Below are 25,157 nucleotides of genomic sequence, written 5' to 3'. Positions count from 1 at the left end.
TGAAGAAGAAGTGATAATGTGACAAATTGAAGGAAAGGCAGTCATTCTAGTTTTTATTCAAATATTCATCAGTTTTATTTAAATTCAACGAAACTCATCAACATTCATGCATGTACCCCTAAGGTCCTAACAAAAGTTCAATGCATTTCCTACCTTATAAAAAAAATGCAAATGCTTTTTTTTATGTTTTTGGGAAAGAGCAATACATAGTCTTAGTCTTTTCACCCTGAAGGTGTCACCAGTGTTATTTCAGCTTGGGCTTGGAGAGTTTGAATTCCTAAGAGAGTTAAGAATTGGGGGCACAATAGATATTAGTCATCTACCAAGCATGAAGGATCTTTTCTTGACTCAGAGTGACATATCTACAGCTTTCATTATGACCTTTCTTTCCTTCATACTACTCTTGAGAGTCCCTGCACTTCATGGAAGTAGTAAAACAAAAAACCACAGGAGTTAAAAAAAACTTTCATGAGCACCTTTAAACTTTATCACTTTAATATGTATTATAGCTTTCTTGAGTCTTAAATCCTCGTCAGTGCCCCCTAGAGACCAGTGTTGCCCTCAAAGAAAAATACCTACCTAATTCAGTTTAATTTGAATTTGGCAGTAACCTCTTGAGTGTTCTGTCTATGTTCTATTTGCAGTACACATGGATATTATTTCCTTTTACAGCGTATCAGGCAGTGGTAAATTAAATGCAGATAGAATTCATATTGTCACAGCTATTAGCATCATATTGAATATTCAGTACATATAAGCAGATACAATATGTAACATTTCTGCATTAAGCTGACTAAAAATGAAGAGAGCTTTGTTTTATATTTTGTTGAGTGGTGTATAAAATATCCGAATTGTGAACACTTGTGCCTGAGTTACATCAGATAGATTTTCATCAGCAGTGATGGTTGTTAACCAAAACATCAACTTTCATGATCCTGTGCAACTTCACAAAATTACAACATTATGTAGAAATCGGCGCCCCCATAGTTCAGTGAGTGAACACCACTGTGGTAAATACAAATCCCAGGTGTGTAACAATGTGTCAGATGTAATGTAGGTGCTGACTACAAACAAAACTCATTACCTCATAACAATGTTATTGAAAACTTGTATGTTGAAGTAAACATGTATGTAACACTGATCCTACCCTCTCACTGAAGTAACACAGTACAGAGACAAGTAATAGAGACACCATTCACCCTGTTACAAGACACTGTATTTGGAAGCTTTTATTTTAAGGTAAAAAAGTTACATAAGTTCTTTTATTTTCATTGTTTTGATTGAGAGACTCATTGAAGCAGAAATTAGATGCTGTGTGTTCAGTTATCTTTGGAAGAGCTAGTTATGTACTCTGATGTTCCTTGTTTATCACACTGACCTGTTAATAAGACAACTTAAACTTGTATGGATGTACTAACACTGTGTGCTTCATTAATGAGCTGTTTACTGCCTGTTGCAGGGCGGTGAAGATGAGAGTCCAAACTGTGTGGGCATAGAGGGGGTCCTGGAGGCTTATTTCCAGGCTCTGAGGACGGTGCAGCTGTACGGACCCACCAACTTTGCACCTGTCATCAACAAAGTGGCAAAGTAAGTCTGTGTGTGTGTGTGTGTGTTCGTGTGTGATAGAGTGAGGGTACAATTATACTATTTTTTTTCTTTCAACCAAGACCTAAGGGTTTTTTTCTCTGTTTTCATATTTACAGGCCTCGATCAAAGCTTATTAGAGACATGACTCACAAGAAGCTCTTTCACCAGATTACAGGTTTTGTGTTATTTATGAAACAGCAGGGGGGAAGTCAACATGAACAGGATTAAGGGGTTACAGCATCCCATCTAATAAAGCTAATAATCAGTTAAATCGTGGCATCAGATTTGTATAGGAACATTTAAAAAGTCAATTTTGGGAAATTGGTTTGATATAGATTTGTTTTATTTGTGTACTTTAATTTCAAGTTTAGAATCCAGAGGTTAAGCTGCAGAAATACTTCATCAAAATACATCTGGCAATCAAAGACTGCCTGCTGACATTTTCCTTGTATGCTTAAGAAATTCTCAAACCTCTTGGTCTTCAACAGATTTCTGAATTCTTAAAATGTATTAATCTTTATTTTATTACTTTATCTGTTCACTTCATCAGTGAGAATACTGAGCATGATTTATTCATAGAGACATAACTTTATTTATTTATTATGTAGAGACAAGTCGAAAAAAGCAACTTGAAAGTGATGATGCGGTGCTTTTACACTGTATGTCATTCATGTCTTTAGCCCATGAAACCTTCTTTAAAAAAACCTTTGAAATATGGATGAAAGACAAGCACAGAAACTGAGAGTTGGGATAAACTCACTTGCATGATAGTTTTAAATTGTTTTCTATATTTGGATTTCTTACTTATTTTGTGTATAACTAGTGAAACTTTAACCTTAAAATGATCTATAATGACAGTATGAATGCTCACTAAATATTCGTCTGTGACACTCTAGCCCATTTTCACTCCTAACAAGTCAAATATGGCAGCCTCAGTGGATCTGTGTTTCTATGTTTGATGCTGTGGGTACAGCTCTAGCATCATTTATTGAAGTGCCCCTCCAGTGCAGTAGTATAAAAAGCAAGGGAAGTCTATGTCAGAGGGTGGTCGGATGGGTCATACACTGACTTTGTGTCTGTTTGTGACCAAGAGTCAGGGCGGATTTGTTTTCAAGTTATGTTTCATAAGTTGACGTACATAAAGTAAGCTCATATTTTGGTTCAAAATAACTGTTCAGTCAAAGAACTTATATTAACTAACACTTCACGAGTGACAAACTTAGGTCACTTATGTAACCTTTGAACCTAAGTTACAAGTCTGAACATAGTTATATTAAACAAAACTATGATCTTCACCTGAACCTAACCAAGTACTTTTTCTGCCCAATCCTGACCGAACTCCAACCGTCTTCAAACATAAATAACAGTCCAAAAGTTATAACTTGTCACAGTCTGTGAACGCTTGTCAGCAAGTTATATTTTGAAAGTCTATCCAGACATTGATAGAGAGGAAGGTACCCAGTGAGCAAAAAGTGGTCTAGATCACGTCTTTTAGACGTCATTTATGGACATCCAAAGATGTCTAAAAGACGTCCTCTGGGGAGCCAGGATGAAAGTTTTTTATACGTCTTTTCTGGACGTTGTATAGACGTTTATATGGCCATGGGAAGATGCATACACAGTCTCTTAGCCATGCTGTCTCTCCACCCCAACTGGCATCTTTTTTCTTTGGTCTTTTTTCAGTGTTTTTTATCAACTGATTATGAGCTGGCCAGACGTCTTTTGTCAATGTCGTTTATCGACTAATTCTGGCTGTCAGTGGACGTCCAGATCACAGCCAGTATGAACGTCTATTCTCAACTAATTCTGGATGTCAGTGGATGTCTACATTATGGCCTGACTGGACGCCTTTTCTCAACGTCATTTATCAACTAATTCTGGCTGTCAATGGACGTCCAGATCATGGCCTGGCCCGACGGACATGATATCAACCTGTTTTGGACCTCCACAGACATTGCCTGCTCAGTGGGTAGAGTGCCATAGTTAAACCTGATGTCGTTTTAGCTGACTTTCTGTCAGTTTTGCAGTTAGCAATCCTCCCTTCTTTATGGAGTTCTCTGTCCTGATTGGATAAAGCGGGCAGGGATACCAGAACATTAAGGAGCAGGAGAGACATGGCTTACTGACCAAACACCTTATAACAGTGATTTCTGTTGGAATATAGAGCCATATTTTAATAAAAAATATATCACTTACAGCAGCTTGAAGGCCACTGAACAAGCTGCCATATTTGATGAGTTGGGAGTGAGAACGTTTACATTTTTTGGATCTTGGCAGCTTTATACGGTTTTAAACTGTCAAAATGATCCATCTCAAACTTGTAGTTGAGTTTTTGCTGACAAAAAGGATACCATGCATGTGGCTGAAAAGGTCATAAACAAAGGCAAAAATAAAAGTCAGCAAGACTGGACCAAAATGAACCTGGACTCCATCAACACCTATAGATATAGAATAGATAGTGAGATGCACTGTCTCAGAGAACTGTAGCACCAAACATTGTTACATCACAATATTCACGTATTACAATAAAATTTAGGATCTGAGAGAAAAGAGAATGAGAAAAGTTGACTAACTCAAAACAGATACATCTCAATCTTCTTCATAAACTGTGTTTATGACTGTAGCCTCTCATGCCTGGTATAACGGGAGTATTTCCAAATGAAGTCTGCCTTCTAAATTATTCCAGTCCCTGGGTGCACAGTACAAAAATACAGTTTCGCTAAATTCAAAACAGACTCCGGGGAGGATTATCCATCTTGATGATCTGGTCTGATAGCAGTTTGAAAAAAGGAGGAAACATTCTGCAAAGGTAGACGGGGAGAATGGTTATACAGATGGAGGGTGCATATAAATCTTTGTATTTTCATTGAGGTTCATAACAGGACAAATACATTACAGCGATGAGTTATATAAAGATGAATCAAGCTGACACAGGAGTAAGCAGGATGTATACATTGGGTGTCCATATAATGCAGAACAGATAAATGTAGGACTAGGCTGGGGAAAGCATTTGTTAATGGCTAATAGGGCATACATTTCTGTACAACATTATCTATGTGACTATGGGAAGTTTTTTGTCAATCAGCCATGTTCAAAGATGTCTGTATGAAGAGATTATTTCTAAATCATTTCCAGCTATTTTGTACAGGGAAATGTTATCTACATCAAATGAGTTTTATTTAACTGTAGATTATGACGGCAGTCTGGAGGTCAGTGATTTAGACAGAGAGGAACTGAGTCCAAGTGGGGTGGTGGTTGGATAAGTCATACACAGGACTTTCCTCCACCCAGAGGCCAGGGTTTGTTCACATTTGTGCCTTAATTATGCAATGTAAGTTGGGTAAGTGATGTGACTGAGCGTAGTTATTTTAACCCAAAGCATGATCTTTTCCTAAACCTAACCAAGTAGTTTTAGCACCTAAACGTTACCAAGTTGTTTTGGTGCCCTAGCCTAACCACGTCATTGTTATGCCTAAACCTGACCTAGTAGTTTTTATGCCTACATTTCTAAGTGCCCTAAACCATCGGGCTGAGACGGGAGGAGAAGAAACAGAAGCACATCAGGGAGCACTTAAAACCTGTGGCTACACAAACTGGACCTCTGTCAAAACCTCTAAAATATCCAGAGCAGACAGAGAGGAGGAGACGAGAAAACGTAACAACATCGTCATTTGTTATGTCACGAGAATATCTGAGAAACTCAGGAGGATCTTCAATAAACTTGTTCACTTAAAAACTAGCAACACACTGAGGCAGAAACTTGTCCATCCTAAGGACAAAACACCCATTGGAGAGACAAAACAACCTCTCTATAAACGAATGGCACAACACAGGAGGTCCAACTCCTCAGGTCAAGACTCTGCTGTCCACTTACATCTGAAGGAGAAAAATCATTCCTTTGAGGACAACAATGTAAACATCTTGGCCAGAGAAGACAGATGGTTTGAAAGAGGAGTAAAGGAATCTATCTATGTCAAACTGGAACGAGGAACAGAGGAGGTGGCCTGAGACATTACTTATCACCCACCTACAACGCTGTACTGAGTTCCCTCCCCAGACCGCTTAACAACTATTCACACCTGGGCTCACCTAGCCCTAGCAACCCACATGAAGGCCGGTTGGATCAACGACCCACAAGTGACCCTAATGACTCTGAAACTCAGAGCTCACACGTGTCCTTAACGACTCTGTAAGGACACTCCCACACAGAGTTTAAAAGTCTGCAACTCCTCCAGTTAGTTAGAACTGAAGAAGCCTCTTGGATGAGAGGTGAAACGTCTTCAAGAAACTGAAACAAGTCCAGCTGCCTACGATACAGCACTAAGAATCACCATGACCTGGATGACTGACAACCTTCATCAACACATGTATGCCTACACCTGACCAAGTAATTTTAGACCCTTAACCTAACCAACTAGTTTTGGTGCCTAAACCTAACAGTGACCATTTGATAATGTTAATAACACTCCAAAAGTCATAACATTAAATTTTTGGCAGCAAGCTTTATTTTAAAATTTTAAGCAGACATTGCACATCTATTTTTGATACCTTGACCGGGGAGCCTTTCACATGCGGAGCTGTTGTTAGAGAGGTAGGCAGATTGTCATAGTTTGAAGCTTAAGGCCACTGACCAAGCTGCTGTATCTGATGAGTTTGGAGTCAGAACATGTTGGCAAATAAACTGTCCTGGACTAAACCAGACTGTGCTTCAATGAGAATATTGTACTATTTCATCTGTGCATTTATAAATGATTCTAAGAATACTGCATCATTTTTATGATTGGCCCCCATAATTTTAAGAGAAGAGATCATTAGTAAAACATCAGAACCATAACCAGCTACCAGTACTCATACTGAATGTCCATGGACTAACCAAGGAGGGATGAGCTGGCCACTTAAAGGAATAAACTGATTAATCTCTTTGTCTATTTTTGTATCAGCTAAAACTCATGATATATGACAGGTTACAGGTTGAAAATGACAACGGTTTCTGCCTCCACAGGCAATACCATGTTTTTGTGGAGAAAAACATGTATTAACTTGGTTGTTAGACCAGACTAGTGTTGGACATTTTAGCGTACGTGTCACTGCACAGAATTATCAGTTGTCAGTTTTTTATCCCACGCTGTGTGTGACACCACTGTGTTAAGCGGCAAGAGGCACAGAGGTGGCACCTGTGAGAAAGCAAAACAAGAAGACAGAGGTGCTAACACACACACACACACACACACACACACACACACACACACAGACTCATCCTAACACGGGGCTAAAATCCCATACACATATATTTTACACACATACACATGGAGACATAGACCTGCAGATCAATGTCATGTTCAGACAGGTGGAACAGCTAAGTCTCTGGTATTAGATGCTGTCTCCTTCCAATAAATGCAGGTGAATGACAAACACACGAACACGCACACACACACACACAAAACACACCTACGTGTTGAAACCGTCCTCCAAACTCATCTGGCATCATATCAAGCCACAGCGGAAATTCGGCATTGTGGATGTATTATTTTGTTTTCTTATCAAACCCCATGTTGGAAAGGGAATGAAGTGGGCAAGAGAAACAACAAGCAAGGTCACATGATTTCCTTCACGCTGTGTTTTTCAGTGCTTGTTATTTTTGAAGGGTCTCTTTCTTTTTTTCCTGCCGAAGGCTGTAGTTTCAGGTAGTAAATAACTCAGTGTTCTGATGGCGTGCAAACAGCATCCGCAAATGAAAGGACAGCCACGGTGTGTAGGAGGGGAACAGACACATTTTAATTGAGTTTTTATGTAGCGTTGAATCCAAAATGTGTTTGATCCCAGAGATTCCACAGTTATATATTGGTTAGATATTGTAAAAATATAATTGTTTTCTAGCAGGACTACGTAACATTTGAATTGTACAAATGAATTGTATGTGCTAATGGTCATAAAACTGTTGCACAAATAGAGTCACTCTCTCCTGTCACCAATCGCTAAGGTGAGGTAGGCTCGGCTAGGCTTAGCTGAAGAGGACTGTTATCATGCTAATTAGCTTTGTGTGCCAGAAGAGTTTGTTTGGTTCACTTGGTGAGGCTGGTTAGTTTAGCATGGTCTCTGAGGATGATCGGTTGTTGCTTGGCTGCTGGTGACAGCAACATGCTGGTTAGCTTTACATGTCGTTAGTTTGTTATTGTTAGTTAGCATGTCGTTAGCTGAATTTGGTAGACTTGCCGTTGATAACGCAAACTGCTAATAGACAACAGTGCTTTAACAGTGCCGTACAATTCCATATTTATATATAATGGTTATTATTTTATAATGTTATTGTTTCACTACGTTTCATTTGCTCTATAAAGACAGTGTTGGTGGATTTGTGGCATCCAGTTTTGCCCTATGCCACTCGCAATATTGCAGCAAAAAATTCCTCTGCTGCCCAAAATATAAAAGAGGCATCTGTAAAAATGTTGACAGGACAGATTGCAGGGCCTTTTTGTAAGACAAGTTCATTTTTGAGTCTCATTCCCAACTCGTCGAATACTGACACTAAACCTTTCTTACAAATAGGACCTGTAAACTTCAAACAAAGTTAATTATCCCTTGTCGAACCTTCACTGAGCTGAGAAAGCAATTTAAAAATCTGTGATGTAAAGTCTTTGGGCCAAGCTAGAAAGTTTTTGCCATATGCGCCGGGCAAGTGATTCTTAATGGACTGATTATAATGCATCTATGGATTTAGGGAGGACATCATGGGGCCAGAACATTATTCAGGAGTCATTTACTTGCCATGCAAGCAAAGGTCAAAGGGTCAGTTAAAAAAGTCACTGTGTGTCATACAGTCAGAGCTGATTCAGCCTTGTACAGAAGTCCTGAGGTGCAGTAGAGTGGATAATGTATGAGACCACCAGGCAGGTGTGCTTCATGTTTTCTTCAGTAGTCTGTTACTCAGGACCACGAGCAGACTGTAAGCTCTAACCTGGGTCCATTTTCTGTGTGTGTGTTTCTGTTTGTGCACGTTCTCCAGCTGTGCGGCAGAGATTACAGATGGCTCTCAGTACTTTGTCCTGTTGATGATCACAGATGGAGTGATATCTGACATGGTCCAGACCAAAGAGGCTGTGGTCAATGTGAGTAAACAAACACATACACATACAAACACTCACACACCCGTAAACAAACACACACAGACTGATGGATAGAAGTGCTTTTCCCCTCAGTTACTCCAATCTCTTGCCTATTGTGTGTGTGTGGGGAGGGAGCTCTGTTATTTTCCTCCAGAATGATGCCCTCTGTGATGTCTGGATATTAACAGCTTGGTGTGTCCCAGCAATCAGCATCCTGCGATAAGCAATACCTCAGAGCTAAAGGAGAAATACCGAAAAATCAGTTTTTCTCTTCCCGATTCAAATCATGGAGGAAATGAAAAGACATTTTTGCTCGCATTGTGCTCTCCCTGTGGTGGAGAGATCAATGTTGTTTCAATAACCCGTCAAATGAATGTTTGAGAGGTGTCTGATCCAATTAGGTTGGTTCTGAGTGATTAATCTCATGACAGGCAGCGTAGAATATCGAAGGCAAGTTGTTCGTCATTTTCTCCCTCCTAATTATCTTACAAATGCAGTGTATAATAAACTTAGATGAAGTCTCACACATTTGCTTTGAATCCTTCAGTTGACATCCTTTTTCTTTGATGGGTATTCTCCATTTGCACCACTTTTGATCTTAAGATTTGGAAGATAAAGGTGAAACCGACGTCCCATTGATGGCTCGGTTAAAAGCGTAGGATATTGGATCAGCTTAATGGCTTCAGCGTTGAGAATAAAAATGAGCATGTTTGAATCAGTGCTCACTACACCAAAATAATGGAACTTTCTTGAAAACTCTGTTGTTTTTCCAAAGCGTATATATGCCTTAATGCACCATTAAGGATCTAATAAATCAACTGAACTGATTGTACATTGTCTTTCCTGTACAGGCAGCAGCACTCCCCCTTTCCATAATTATCGTGGGTGTTGGACCAGCTGAGTTTGATGGTGAGTGTTCCATTTTAATGATAAGTCTAAAATGTTTCATGTCAACATGAATAAACATGACAGAGAAGAGAAGTGTTTTTTACAGAAGATAAAGCGTTTAAAGGGGCAATTTAGCAAAAAATGCTGAGATTAGTTTTGGTTTAAAACATTCAAAGTTTAAAGGGGCACTATGTAGTTTTTTCTTTTCAAGCAGAAATTCAAACTCAGTATTTTGATATTAACAATATTAATGATGTAATAATACGAACTCAGATTTTTTTTGTTTCCATCAGTGAATAAACACGCTGTTCTCAGAGGGATATAAGGTCCCCAGAACACTGTTTGAAGCTAGAATGGTGGCAGGGTCCGCCACATATAAACAAAGTAAAACAGTATGAAATTGTGTTTTCCTTTAGGGTCAGTTTGTTTATTCAGTTTATTCAATCCTGAAAACAAAGATAGTTTGTAGGCATAAAAAATCAGTCACTGAAGATCTTTCTTCTGATTAAAATTTGAGACTACCTTTGACAAAAATTATCAACAGTTAAGAAACTACAGAGTTGACGTTCTCTCAAAGACATTTATTGTGTTGCAGAGATGTCAATTAAATTAGCATGCTAATTGGCTAGCCCTGGCCCGTCCTACCTTGTTGCCCACAGTGACCCATTAACCACCCGAGGCTGAGGTAAGGGTTATGTGAGGGTTGCTATTCACTACAGCCACAGGTGGCTTCAGCAAAGAGTATAGTGAGCAGCAGTTAGCGATTACGCTGCCCCATATAGTTTTGGAGCTACCCTTGCATCCGGCCATTTCTTACAAATTACATCTTTAATCAAAATGCAGAAGTCCAATCTGTAGTTGATACACCAGCCCTAAAATCCACCAGATGATGTGTTTTGCGTCATTGGGTTTGGATATGGGTGCAGGCAACATGGTGAGTTTACCATTGTTCATTTGCATGTACTGCCAACATTGTAGCAATACAAAGCTGGTTGAAAATCAGCAAAATTCCTTTATAAAGGTGTAATATGTGAGAATTGGCCAACTCATTCATACTCCAAACAAATAGGGGGCAGCATATAACCAGAGTAACCACCAACCACTCATGTAACTGCTTTCAGCTAGTTAGCTCAGTTAGCTTTGCGGTAAGCGACAGCGTTTCCGCTAGAAAAAATTCGTACCGGTCAACGTGACCGGCAGGGTTTCAATTTACCGGACAAATGTTTGAAATTCCGGTCAATCAGAATTTATTTTTAAATTTTTTTTTAACTTCATACCTCAGCCAGGGATATTTCTCTCTCCATTCAGGCCGGAACAATCGAGATTTTTTTTTCTTCTCAGCGGGAGGCTCATCACCTGCCGCCGCCTCCGTGATTTCAGCCTCATCCGTCTCCTTTGAACGAACATTTTGTTTCAGAAAATAGTTTTTTAAGTTAGCCTGCTTCGACATTTCTCCTGTCCCGCTCACGTTGTTGTTTTTATTGTAGGTACTGCGCGCTTTGCAAGACTGAATAAACAAGTGCTACAAATTTTGTTCCGCATGAAAATAGAAAAATGTTCGTTCCACACATCGCGGGCACTTCGTGTGTGTGTGTGTGTGTGTGTGTGTGTCTGTCTGTCTGTCTGTTTTTATTATTGTTATTATTATTATTTTTATGTGTATATATATATATATTTTTTTTATGAGGGAATATTTTCACCGGTCATTTTGACCGGCGGGGTTTGAAAATACCGGACTTCGGCAAATTTTAACGGTCAAAGTCCGGTAATTACCGGACAACGGAAACCCAGGTAAGCGATCAGTCCCGGGAGCTCCGAGTGATACTACGAGACAGGATAGGATGGTGCTAGCTGGTTAGCATGCTAACTTGAGTAGATATCTCTGCAACACAATACATAGACGTCCTTAACATAATGTCAAAACCCTTATTTCTTCATATTCTGTTCATAACTGTAGTTGTTTTGAGCTTTTTAAAACTAAAATTCTTATATATTGCACCTTTAATGTTTCTCGTCAATAGACTACACATCACTTGTATCCATTCAAAATGGCCGCATGTGTTTTCAACCCTTAAAATAGTAAGGTCATGTAGCAGTGTACCTTTCAATTAGGCCTGTAGCTGAGCAGAACGTGATAGCCGACCACAGGAAGCAGCAGCTATGGGAAGAAACGTGCACTGAATGTGTTTGAAATGTAAACAGTGTTGATTAAATTCAACAGCCTTGACATTGCGAAGACACAAGTATGTGATGTTTTATATAAAAGGCGGCGTTCGACTGGCCTTGACTTTTCCTTGACTTGATGAGGCGCTTGCGAGCAAACAGGAAACCACTATAGCAGCTGCATCATAATTGGTTCTTTATATACAACAGTATGCCGTGGCTCCTCCTCCTCGCTGCAGAGAGTCAGTGGAATCAAGTGTGCAGGCGTCCTACTGGCCACAGATCAATGACTTTTCACTGGGGACCGTTTGTGTGTGTGCAGTCTGTTACTGCTCAGCAGGGTGTGACGACTTGTGCCTCATCACTGGACGGCCCATCATTTTCTACTTGTTTGATCAATTAAATGGTGGGATTGGTTGTGAAGGCGCTCAAGCGTGTTTAGGGGTCACAAGGTCATACTGGTGTGTGTGCATGTCTGTGTGTGCGTGTGTGTGTGTGTGTACACCTTATTGCCAGGTCTAATTACCTCTGTTTGTATTTTGCTCTGGCTTGAGTCCGTACACTCTATTTCTGAATACATTGTACAAGTGTTTTTAAACTCAGCATGTCATTTCTTGCTTCATGCCGTCAGTTCTGGTGTTTCTCCACTAATATTTTCTGTGTGTGTCTGTCTGCTGATTTGTTCTCACGTTGTGCTCAGCCACCTGTCCCCGGCAGCGCCACACATCCCAGCTGTTTCATGTCTTAGCCGGAGCGAGTCCAGATGCAGGAGACACGCTGTGCACGTTGTGCTCCGTCAGAGCACACTTTGGCCATAGTTGAAATGGCGGTCTGAAAGTGCTCCTGTAGCTACACTTTGAGGCTTGCCCCATGAGTAGCCAGAATTATTTCAATTTTCTGACCTGTAGTGTAATTGTGCATCATTTTTGCTCAAGAAAATTCTATTTTTCTCTACATGAAATGTTCTAGCTATTCTCCGTCGAATACATGTTCCTTTCCCCACGCTGTGTTCCACCTCAGCAATTACGTTATGAAAATACAGAGGAGCACCTTGTACCTTTATATTCTCCCTCAGCGGTTTCAGTATTGAGTCATACTCTCTCTGTTGCTTTTCCATCCTTTTAGCTATGGAGGAGCTGGATGGAGATGAGGTGAGAGTGTCCTCCAGAGGACGACTTGCTGAGAGAGACATTGTACAGGTACTCATCATAATTCTATTAAACCTTGCAGGTTAGACTCGAGCATGCTTCTGTTAACAGCAGCAGCATGGGGGAGATATCTCTGAAAGGAGGATGACACACACTCGGATACACACTGGGGATGGCCTCATACAATATACATCACTCATTTACAGTGGGCCACAGAACAGGCTCAGTGTCTTGCTCTCTGATTCTGGTTTTACTCAGTCACACAGCTCAAGAGTCCATCCATCCAATTCAGTGGAGTAATGTATAAAAGACTGCAAGAGTTTTCCAAGATAAAAAGCACAAATCTGTTTTAAATGTCTTTATATATTAAACCGACTGATTTATGTAAAGTTATAACACATTTAAAGCTATTGCAGAACTACAGTGCATACAGTGTCATACATGTTAGCACATTGTGATTTTTTTAAATGAGGTTTTTACATTGTGCTGTGTTGGTTTGGTAATTCCTGAAGGGGACACAAAGGTGCCACCAGAAGTACTGAATGTATATGCAGGAAACGCATACTATTATTAGACTATCATGAATAAATGAAAGCTAAATTACTTCAGGCTTGTCCCAGCAGTCTTTTTCCTAAAAGAAGCAGCTGCTGAGCACCAATACACAAGGGACAAGATACAACATGGCGACGATTTAACCGTGAGGTAACGGATCAAACAAAATGCAGCCTGGTTAGAACTGCATATCTGTTTTGCTCAATTGAATGGTAAATGTAAATGGAAGTAAATAAAAATGTCAGACTAATACATTATATGCAGTGTCAGATTAGACTTTCAAAATAAAAGCTCTGCGGTCAAGCTGGCAACAGTACGTAACATAAAATGCCTGGTCACACTTTCAAAATAAAGCAGGCTGAATGCTTCAATTGTTATTAACGTTTGGTTAGGTTTAGGTTTACGCAAAAAAGAAAACAGAAAAGATCAGAAAAGTTCATTTGGTTTAAAATAACTAACGTAAATGTACGTATAGTGGAACAAACCACTGTGAGGCATATGAAGGGGGAACCAGTCTTTAGGAGCTTAAAACACATCGTTTTGTATCTTGTGTAACTTACTGTTTGAAACATGCTACAGTCAGTTTTCTCCCTGTATGAGAGTAATGAAATGAAAGTATCATTTATTGTCCAACATCACAGGATAAATATCTTTAATAAAACAAAACTGGGTCTGTGTGTTCTGGAGTAATCCTGCTGTGTTGTTAATGTTCAACTGGAGAACACTCTCTCTGCTACAACACTTGTATGAGGGAAACCCATCACTTTCCACAGCTCTGCACTGTTGCAGCTATTTTAAATTGTATATCTACCAAAACAAATTGTATTTAACCATAACCGTAAAGGTTAGAAACCTTCTGCTGTGGATCTTTGATGACTCCTTCCTCACTTCAAAGTGAACGTGGGACGTCTGCAGCAGCTGTGATCCGCTGATTATTTTTACTGAACAGGTGACATTACTCAAATATCTCAACAAGCAGATCATGTAATTTACATAAATCTGATTTTTAGAGCTAAGAAGTAAATTTATGGAAAAAAAAATGTAGAAAAGTTTTTAATCGTCACTATAAAAACTGGCCAAACAAAGCGAAGACATTCCCTGCCCTTAAAGACACTTCATCCATTATCATTTTGAAACTCAGCAAGAAATTGTTTCACAGTGAGCTTTATAGAGAGAGAGAGCAGTAACCCCATCAGGAACTGATAAAACCAGAACCGTAAACAGTCATTTTGGGGAGCCTTTAAGATAGATAAGAACACAAACAGGAAGCATATGAAATTGCCTCTGATAACAATGTACTGTTAAATATGCGTGCAGTGTGGAGAAGACTGGCCAGTCAGCTGTCAGAGCAGAGGGTACAATGATAAATGAGCGCCTACAATGATAAATGCATAATGTATTGACTTAGAGAGGAAGAATGTGAGTATGTAAGATATCAGCAGAGCAGCTAGTTATTGCAAAAATTTCAACATTGCCATCGCATTAATGAGCTACAGTAATAGTAATCATAATATATTCCTACATACAAAAGGTTTGACTTAATTGCGTTGTTTTTCCACTATCAGTGAACACAGAGGAGGGGTTTGTTTTGTAAAGGCATCATTGTACGACGCTTCACCCCACACGGGGTTAATAGCTGGATAATATGCCTTCTCATTGTAAAGTTGTATTGATATCGCTATCATGTTTTCACAGTCCCGTCCCTCCAGTTTGTTTCGCTAACAGCAGTAATCACATTAGCATGCTCACAGTAATCCTTTGATTGCCTTTAACCTTATTATGACACTAATTCAATCAGGATGTTTACACTTGTGGCAGAGAAAAAAACACAAAGTTCAATCACTTTACATTTCCATGCATTCCTGTTAATGATGCAATATGACAAATGCCTTCAGTGCGGCCACTGATTATTTTTCTCCTCTTATAACTAACAGTCAATTGCTCCCATTAGAACTCCCAACTGTGTACAATAAAGAGACGTTGGCCTAAAGTATTATCTTGACTTGTATATTTATATTTCTATATTTACATTTACAAACTAAGTGGATCAAAATGGCACATAATGAGTAGTTTCATTGTTGATACACAGTCTCTTTCAGACAAATGCGATGGCAAGTCCACATCGGTCTCATGTCTAAATAAGCACCTTAGTTAATATCATATAAAAGTTATGTTTTACTTGGTACGACAAAGTCAGAAACTTCCAACTTCCAACATAGCAAATCCAATTTGAATTCTGTCGTCAGATTAACATTCATGCTCAAGCAGCACAATATGTAATACAGAGAAATAGAGATTAAATGCAGGTCCTGTTCTGCCTCCTTACCAGCGTTATTGTTACAAAAGGAAATAAACCCAGGGTAATAAACGTTGATATGCAGCAAATGAGCCAATTCTAAAGTTATAAATCTTTAAAGGGGAGGCAGATTGTGCACATCAAAGTCTGTAGAGGTGTTTGGAAGTACTGCTGTATATGTTAAAAGTTAGTCGGTTTGGGCTGTAGTTTGAAAATGAAACAAGTAGGAGGTGTGTTAGAAAGAAGGGAGCTTACTAGACCTCTCTAGCCCACTTTCATCTCTGCTGCAGGCCAAAGGCTCGAGGCTACAGTGGGTATTACTAGCATAACACATGACCTGAATCTCTGATCAAACTCTGTCCGAGTCCAAACGGATGTCTATCGTGAGTCTATGTTAAAATAAGTTTTCCTGATTATCTGAACGTCAGACAATTCGACCACTTTGAATAAGTTGACTTGGTCTGTGGCAAATTGGAATGGGCATTTAAGTTACATTTAGTTTCATATTTTTATTTTGGGTGTCTTCGAGAAAATGTTTACAAGCTTTAATGTTGAAAAATACATAATTGTTCTCATAATGTTCATTGTTGCAGCACCTCTATTCACCCTCTGTCAGAACGCTCTGTTTTAATGGCTGTCTCTTTAAGGCCCTCCTCCTGAAAAGCCCAGTGTGCTCTGATTGGTCAACTCTTACAGGTCTGAGCAGGCATCGCCCACCGTGTTTCTGCATCAGCTCTGTCAGTGTTTTTGTGACCACTGCTGTGCTGGGGCTGTGGCTGAGGGCAGGCACTGTTCAGTTACAACATCAAACCTTACAAAAGTCCTGACGGCCCGTTTAAAGGCCCAGTTTCTGAATAGGAAGTGTGCATTTCAAAATCAATAGTTCAGCAGATCTCGATACACTGTGAATGAGACAACTTCAGTTGTGAGGTTAAAAAAAATGTTTCAGCTTGTGACTATTCGGAACAACGCTACCTGTAAGCAAAAAAGACTTACAACGCAATGTTCTTTCTCCCTATGGCAGCATAAATCGTTGCCTAATTGAAACTGATGAGAAAATTAATGCAGGGACTCACTGTTGGGGGTGAGGCCATTAATTAAAGCTTTGACGGTATGATAGGCTACTTTTTAAAATCCATCACTGATGCAGAGTGAGACATCATTAATTTCCTCTCACATACCAGGCGCCGAATATTATGTGAGCATTCCTTCCTGTAGCCGTCATGTCTCGTCGGAATAAAGCTGTAACAAACGTTAACATAACGGAAGTTGCCTTTTCTTTAACAGACACATGAAACCAGCAGTGTGTACTGTAGTTCATGTCTAAAAAAGGGCTAATTAAACATGAACATTGTAAGAATTTATATTAATTCTTTGTTTGCAATGCTTCCAGTTTGTTCCATTCAGAGACTACATCGACAGATCTGGCAACCAGGTACTCAGCATGGCCCGGCTGGCTAAAGACGTCCTCGCCGAGATCCCCGACCAGCTGCTGTCTTTCATGAAGAGCCGAGGAATTGAGCCGCGACCGGCCCTCTCCTCCTCACCGCTGCCGGAGCTACACAGGCATATCTGACCCCTGACACAGCTCATCTCTGCCTCTCCACCCTGACTCTCCATCCTCCCCCCTCTGCTTATCTGCAATCACCTCCCACACAGTTATTTATCACTTTAAAAGAGCAGAGGGATCGACCCGTAACTTGCCCTCTTCCTGTCTTATCGCCGCTGAAGCTAAACAGGCACATCACACTGACGCAGCGGGCGCTCATCCCTGACTCACCTGCTGCTGTACCTCATCTTCTCCTCTCTAACTCACCCTGTTATCAAGCATTACTTTTCATTTGCTGTCTTAAAGAACAGTGAGACTGAAGCATGACTGTCCCCCTCCTCCCCACTGACTATCATTCAAAGATTCCCTCTCACCTGACCACGTTTTTGCACAGAGACTCTTTTCATTTGTCCTTGTCCTCAGCAGGTGTTGACACTAGTCACATTTGGCAGGAGTCCCAGAAAGTGTAAGACACTAAATTTAATTGAAGCGAGTCTCCAAATTAAAGCAGAGCCCTCGATGAACAATCTTTGCCAGCTTTTATCAGGTGCATTCGGGGGATTTCCGTGTTTGTGGTTTATCGTCATTATCATCAGACTGTGCCAAATCTCTTGAAACCGAAATAGAGGCTGCCAAACAATTAGCTCAATTGAGGAGTTTTCAAACTGTGAGGCGCGGCGCCCCAGGAGGTGCAGGAGAGTTGAAGGCAAAGACACTGTCTGGGGTGAAAGGGACAGGTGCATGCTGCCGCTCTGTAAGCAACAAAAGTTAGTTATTGTAGTTGTGAAACAGTTAGTAGTTGGAGGTGCAGCAGCAGCAGCAGCAGCTGTGATGTACAGCTCAAATAGGCTTTAAAAACTGTACTTTAAGACAATTAAGGTACTCTCAAACCCTTTGCGCCTGATTGTCGCAATCGTTTCACACTCTTTCTTCTCTGAGTCATAACTCAGTCCAACCACAACACACAGATGTGATGCACTTATTTATAGATTCAGTGTGACTTACACTTTCCTCAGATGGACGCCATCTCAGATGTTCACTGAGCATAAATGTCTATAAACCCACGTAGAAATCATAGAACAGAAGATGCTCTTACAGCTGCAGACCTAACGTGCAGAATCATCAACGTTTTTTAAGTTTTCTTCAGTATCAAAGTGATCTGGTGATAGCAGTGGTGTCACAAGTTCAATCCAAAATCAAAAATTGATTGAAGTGAGCTTTCAGTTTTGATCATGGAAATCAAAAGCAGGATCAGTGATTCTGTCAGTATATTTTCTTCTCTCCACCCAGCCTGATTACACACGTCCAAAGAAAAAAAAACAACACTTCAAAGAGGACACAGCTAGCTGACCGGTAGCCCGCAGCTACACTTCCAGACACTGTGTGCACAAAGATGATCAACTGACTGGCACCACAGGACACTCTGACAGCTTCAGAGATATTGGGTTTATTTTCTTTTACAGAGATCCTTTATTGATTTGTTTGGGAGCAGGTTTTACCTAGGACAGATCTGGGAAACCAAACTTTATAACAAACTACAGTAATGTCTTTTTGTTTATTGCCGAATCCCTGAGGGGAAAAGTTGTTGAAAAATACGACTGTACGGATGTAAATGACATTTGTCAGGGCATAAAACGAATGATCTCTTGACAAATCTAGATACGATAGCCACCAGTGCTGACATTTTTTTAAATTGAAAATGAAATCAAATAGCGACCTTAAAGGTGCAATATGTAAGAATTTTAGTTGAAAACATTCTTAAATTAACTGAATTATCAACAGAATGTGAGGAAATAACAGTGTAACACTTAACGGCATCTATGTATTGTGCTGCAGAGATATCTACTGACATTAGCATGCTAAGCAGCTAGTGTTCTCGAGGAGCCTTAAAAATAAGGAAGGGTCATTATATCGCTGAATCTGGCTTTGGGGCCACAGTGGGACTGCAGTGCTGATTGTATTGAAGTCAATGGGACGACATATCTACGTCGTACGACTTCTGACGAAGAAATGCCTCCAGAAAATCAAAGACCACACTTCAGAGAGTAGGTAAACACCTGATTTTTTTCCCCAAATGATCGACAGGGCTGATGATATTGTGAGCGGGACAGGCCTGACTGATTTTAGCTGTTATTCTGATGATATGCTGCCCCCTATTTGTTTTGAGCATGAGTTCATAGGGAGTATTGCACCTTTAAAATCCAATTACCTGCTGAGCTAATAACTAATTTGTCATACTTTATGGCGCCAATTTGTCAAAATGTAAACAAATATTGTCAAAACAAACGGGGCTCAAGTTTTAGCCCATGGCAGCGTTACACTTCTTGTTTACAGCTTCCAAATTAAGTGAACTGTAGTTCTGAAAATTAGTGCATGATTACTTTTATTATTTTAAACTGCAGAATTTTTCTGTCTGTGGGGAGTCCACAGTGTCCCTCTGAAACCTCTGGTTTAATGCAACAGGATGAATAAGTGACAAGAAGAGCGTACATAGGGTAGCAGACAGGTGTTGGCAGGTCTAGTGTTGTGGTTCCAGTCACAGACCTTCACACAGACACATATACTTAAACAAACACACACACACCTCTTTCTGCCATGACACACCCACCCTCCATTTGCCCAGCGTGGGCCGAGGCTGGGTGCAGATTCCCCTCCTGCTGTTAGAGAAATGCCAGTCTCTCCGGCTGCCCTGCAGAGAGGAGGAGGGAGGAAGGAAGGAAGGGAAGACGAGACGGGGAGGAGGGAAGAATACAGAGGTGGGGGATTGTGAGTGATGGAAAGATAAAACATGAAAGACAAGGCCGTGAGACAGGGGAGCAAAGAGACAGACGGACGAGGAGAGAGGGAAGAGGGGAGGACCCAGAGGTTTTATTTGTTTGGAGCAAGAAGGGAAAGAAAAATGTGTGATGAGAGTTGGAGAAAGCGACAGAGAAGAAAACTTTCTTTAGATTGAGTTGTTCTGTGTCTGATAAGTCTCAGTATGCATATTTTGGGAAAGAAATCTCAATAAATGATAAACGCACATTCTCTGAAAAGCAATACACCTGACTCCCAGTGTAATGTCTGAACGTCCCTCCCCTCCCCTGCCATGACTTGACATTTTATTCCCAGGCAGACTGGAGCTGTGTGCAAAGTGGGTGCAATCTGCCACCTAGTGTTCATCATTTATATAGCAGGGTAATCTTTATTATGCATGACTGCTGTAAACTCCTATACACAGTGCAGACGCATGACCTGATGCAACTGTCCTTACTACCATAGCTGACTGCAAGCAAAGTGAAATCAGGCACCCAGACAGTTCTGATCATAAAGAACTACAGTCTCCGACACACCTGCAGTACGTTCTTATGTGAAATGTGACTTTTTTCGAGGACGTTTTGTTCATGTCAGTGTGATGATGGTGGCTTAGAGGGATGTTTCTGCTGTTTCATGTGTCGTGCAGGTATAATAATTTTTTATCAACTCGTACGATAATTACTTTAACCGTCAAGATTTTGCATGTTGAGGAATAAATAAGTGTTCAAGTGGTCTTTGTCATTGCAACTGCTCAAAAAAAAAAAGACAAGAGAGAGATATATCTCGAAGTAATATGCATTTTTATTGTGTCACTGTACATTTTCATTTGTAGATTTCAGAACTTGCTGTGTGCAGTGTCTTGTAGAGACGTGGAATATTCAGTAAGTGAAATTCCCCATGGAGAGACATGTATTTTTGATATTTTGCAATGATGTGGCCTCCTACCAGGGTCATAAAAAGAGGCATGGAAGGCCTCTGCAAGACACCAGTGGTTTAAAAAAGTATTCTGAGGGAACTTGTGGTGTGATTTTTGTACAACAAGAGAATTTTTTGTCTGTCTCTTATCTTTGTCCTACGGCTGCATTAAAGGTGCAGCGTGCAAGAATTTGAGTTTAAGGAAAAATTTCAGTGAAAATAGAATTATCAACAGAATATGAAGAAATAAACGTTTTGACGTGATTCAAAGATGTCTACACCAAGAGTCCCCCAGGTGCTCTGAGCTCCGAGTCCGGCTGAGTCAACTGATAAGACTACTAGCTGCATGGTAAACTGAGCTGACCAGCTAACGGCAGCAGTAAGTGTCCATGTTTGGAGTATAGAATATAAATTCTGGATTGGAGAATTCTTGCATACTGCACCTTTAACAAACTGTATGTATATTCATGGTGTTTAAAAATAAGGCTGGATAAGGAGTCATGTACAGTACCTGATGACGTATGTTACCCACTTGTTTGCTTACAGTAGAGCTACGAAAGCCTTTTACATTTATGTCTCTGATAATAAATCTATATCGTCTGTTGAAGTTTTTATGAATGTCCAAATAAGAAGAATGTAGAAGTCTGAGCTAGCAACTGTTTTGACAAATCTGTTGTCGTGTTTTGATATAAGCTTTGACTACGTTTGTGTTTACTCTTATCTCCTGAAGTTGTTCAACTGCGTTACAGTGAAACATAAAGCGGCACAATCTGATCATTGTATGTTGTTGTTTGTCCGCAGAGGGATGACTTAAAGTGGCGGGCTGATTCTATTACAGTATCCGTGGTCGTCATTCATTCGACAGCACCACACGGAGCGCTGAGCCTCCTCCCATGAAAATGAGTTCTGGTTGATTCAGGAAACAGATTAAAGTGCTGTAATACACAGAGCTGTACATTATGTTTGTATTACCTGATTTACAGTACGCACGGATAAATCACTGCCCCCTATATCTGCTTCCATCTTGTGTTCAAAATAAATACCTGACAGAGTTGTGATACATAAATAAAGGTAGTACCAAGTCTGGAATTGAATGGTTGAAAAACATACAGAGACTTTATCTGTCTGCATCAGCAGGACTGATATAAACAGCAATAACACTTCAAATTCATTTTGAAGTTGTTGTTTTTTACATTAATATGATGTTTTTTTAAGTCAGGGTGAAAAAGGGGCGGATATAATCTGCTAGCTATTAACATTCCAACACATACTCATACCTAAATGACTGAATAGGTCAATTGCCAGAGCAAGTTTCCAAAACGTCATGACTGTACCAGCGACAGGCGTAATGGACCTTCATCGTACGCAGTGCCAGAATAAATGGGTAGATACAACTGCTGAGTCTATATTCACCGCACATACATTTTGATATTTGTTAAACACACAAAAAGACTTAAAGGCCACATAATTATTATCCCGCTTTAGCACATATTTGATCTATTTATATATCTGTATTAATAGGTGACTGATTAGACCTGTATTTAAAGGAAAAGTCTAAATAATGTGTATGTTTTAAAAAATGAATAAATATGTAAACATTGATTGATATATCAGAGATTCTTAAGATATTTAAATGTTTTAATGTTTAAAAATGTATGTTGAACATTATTTATGCAGGCAGTTGATGGTAGGGGGCCCCTGACCCCAGGCTCTTGTCATGTCATGTCAAAATATCTGTGCCTCGATCCTGCCCAGGTCGTACATCACAGTTTTGTTAAATTCAGGCAAGAAAACTACTGAAGTTTTGGAAAATATCGTGGTTTGGGTTGAAATAAGGACATTACTTACATAAGTTATGTTATGTATGTGATGTTACTTAACTACCTTAACAAACATTTTTAAATGAAAACGTTAAAATAAGTTACTCACAGTTGACTCTTGGTTTCTGACCCAAGGCCCAAACAGCAGACTTCTGCAGTGTTTATTTGACCCATACATCCTCCTCCCTGTCACTCTTTATACCCTTGTCCCTCATTTGCTGCCGTAATGATTACTCTGGCCACTAGAGGTGCCGCCTAACAAGAAATGCAAATATGGCTCATAATGAGCTGCTTGCACAGACAACCTATAGCCTGTGGTGGTTTTTCTGATGAGGATGTGTAACATTCTCATGTTACTGATATTACGGGTTCTTCTGCTCTCATTTGGGTTTATTTGGGTCAAAACCTGCTGATTTACCAACACAGTTCCATTGGTTGAATGAGTGACAAGCCAGTTAAGGAGAGAGTGAAGGTGAGTAAGTAGAAAGTAAATAAAATACTGAATAATACAGTTTATGACATTTCATTCCAAAACCATGGGCAGTAATCTGATGTAATAACATCCTCCACTTGGAAGCCTGAGGTGCCCGACTGATGCGTGAGTTTCATGTCATCCAAAAAGTGTGGAGAAAATTAGATAGATAGTTACAATTCATTTGGGATTGAGTCTCTGTCCAATACTATGATATAATAATAATTATTATTATAAGTCCAATATTCTTTCATATTTCAGCTATGTTTTGAGATAAATATCTTTCTCTGAGGCTGCCAGATGCTTTACTATGTTAACCAACTATATGCTAACTGTGTCTGTTTGTTGAGTGGTGCCGGGCAGGTAGTGGGTTTGTCAGAGGCTGCTGGCAGGAAACAATGCATATGACAGTGGTGACGGTGATTAATCTTTATGGTTCTGTAACTATAAGTGACACCTTTCCCTTTACACACAGTCATTTGATCCAATGTTGATAAAAAACAATAATTATAGCCGCTTTAAAGGATCAGCTCAGCAAAATCACAAAATGCATACTGTTTATCCACATAGCCACAGTGGTTTAGTTTTGGTTTATTTGTCCACTTTCTGAGATATTTGAGACATCTGCCTCCATCCAAATACAATGGAGGGGACAAGAATTTCGTTTTTGGCACTCAAATGGTTGAAATACTTCATCAGAATCTACCAAGGACATGATCCTGATAGCTTTGGATAATCCACAGACTTAATGAGAAGGGTTTTCTTTGGGAGCTAGTAAAACTGGCCACAATGATGTTCATCTGTCTGTCTTTGAACGCACCAATGAGGAGTTTTCAGAACTGCCTCTACTCACATTACTGTGCCAACCAATTTTAACATTTTTGCAAGATGATTTTCAAGTCATACTGAATTATATTAAAAAACTAAAACTATTCTAAAACTTACTTCGGAAAATGGTAAGTAATCCAGAATTTCTATGTGTACCTGTCCCTGCAGAGAATCATCGAACAGGCTGATAATTATTATGTAAGGAGAGAAAAAGTGAGTGAACAGATCACTGCAACCTAAGAGGAACAGTCGGAGCCGGACGTGCTGTGACGGCCTATTAAACATAATGACTTAAAGAGGCAGAGGAGCTGTGCCTGATGTAAACATGCTACCAGCGGAGGTGTTTTGAAGCAGGCAGCAGCTGAGGAGAGGCAGGAGGAGGGACCGAGATGCAGCTCAGAAAGTGAACGACCACTGTGTCGAAACTTTGAACGTGGTGGAGTGGGACGTCAGAAAGACTGATTTGTCTTTCCTGTAGGTGCACTCAGCAAAGATGATTTCATTCTCATATCCCCAGGAACACATCACTCTCCTGCACAACAACAAGCATATCCTGATGGCATTACAACATTCTTTTTTTTTTCTCAAAACATAATTTTTTATGAGAGTGTGGAAAGAAACAAGGAACAACATCTGGCAAAAACGTGTGTTTTTTAAAGGGACTTGAACAAACCTGGTTTTGTGGGACTTTGGGTAATAGGTCAGAGAGGCTTAGCTCAGGGAAACTTTGGGCAAATATAAATGAGGCCTTCAAGCTGGAAAAAAAAAAGAAAAAGAAAGAAAAAGGAGGCACACTTGAAGTTTGCAGGGAGCTGCTTGAGGGCTACTACAAGTTGGACAGGCTACTGTAAGATTGTGCGTAACAGTTTTCGAGAAAATTGCTTTAACTATTGGTCTCAAACAAAGGCCACTGAGGGTTTCGTGCATGCTCCAAAGTGGTTTCCTAAAACATCAACTGGAACCAAGTTAAATGTAGCTCAGGAAGGCCATATGATACGTTACGGGAATATAGAACGACTGTGCTTAATTCAAAGTGACAG

The 25,157-nt window shown here is 40.0% G+C and overlaps 1 protein-coding gene across 2 annotated transcripts in view; it reads left to right on the top strand.

Annotated features, from left to right (window-relative positions):
- Positions 1-17,313, top strand: part of LOC140999898 (copine-9-like) — a 91,924-nt gene extending 74,611 nt beyond the window's left edge. For both annotated transcript variants that reach the window (XM_073470464.1, XM_073470463.1), the window contains 5 exons: positions 1,460-1,587; positions 8,591-8,693; positions 9,542-9,599; positions 12,867-12,940; positions 17,131-17,313. In XM_073470464.1, coding sequence (XP_073326565.1) covers positions 1,460-1,587; positions 8,591-8,693; positions 9,542-9,599; positions 12,867-12,940; positions 17,131-17,313 — 546 coding nt within the window. The remainder of the gene's footprint in view (positions 1-1,459; positions 1,588-8,590; positions 8,694-9,541; positions 9,600-12,866; positions 12,941-17,130) is intronic.
- The last annotated feature ends 7,844 nt before the right edge of the window (positions 17,314-25,157 follow it).

The sequence above is a fragment of the Pagrus major genome, chromosome 7 (assembly GCF_040436345.1).
Source record: "Pagrus major chromosome 7, Pma_NU_1.0".
Taxonomy (NCBI): Eukaryota; Metazoa; Chordata; class Actinopteri; order Spariformes; family Sparidae; genus Pagrus; species Pagrus major.
This window is presented reverse-complemented; position numbering and strand designations above follow the sequence as displayed.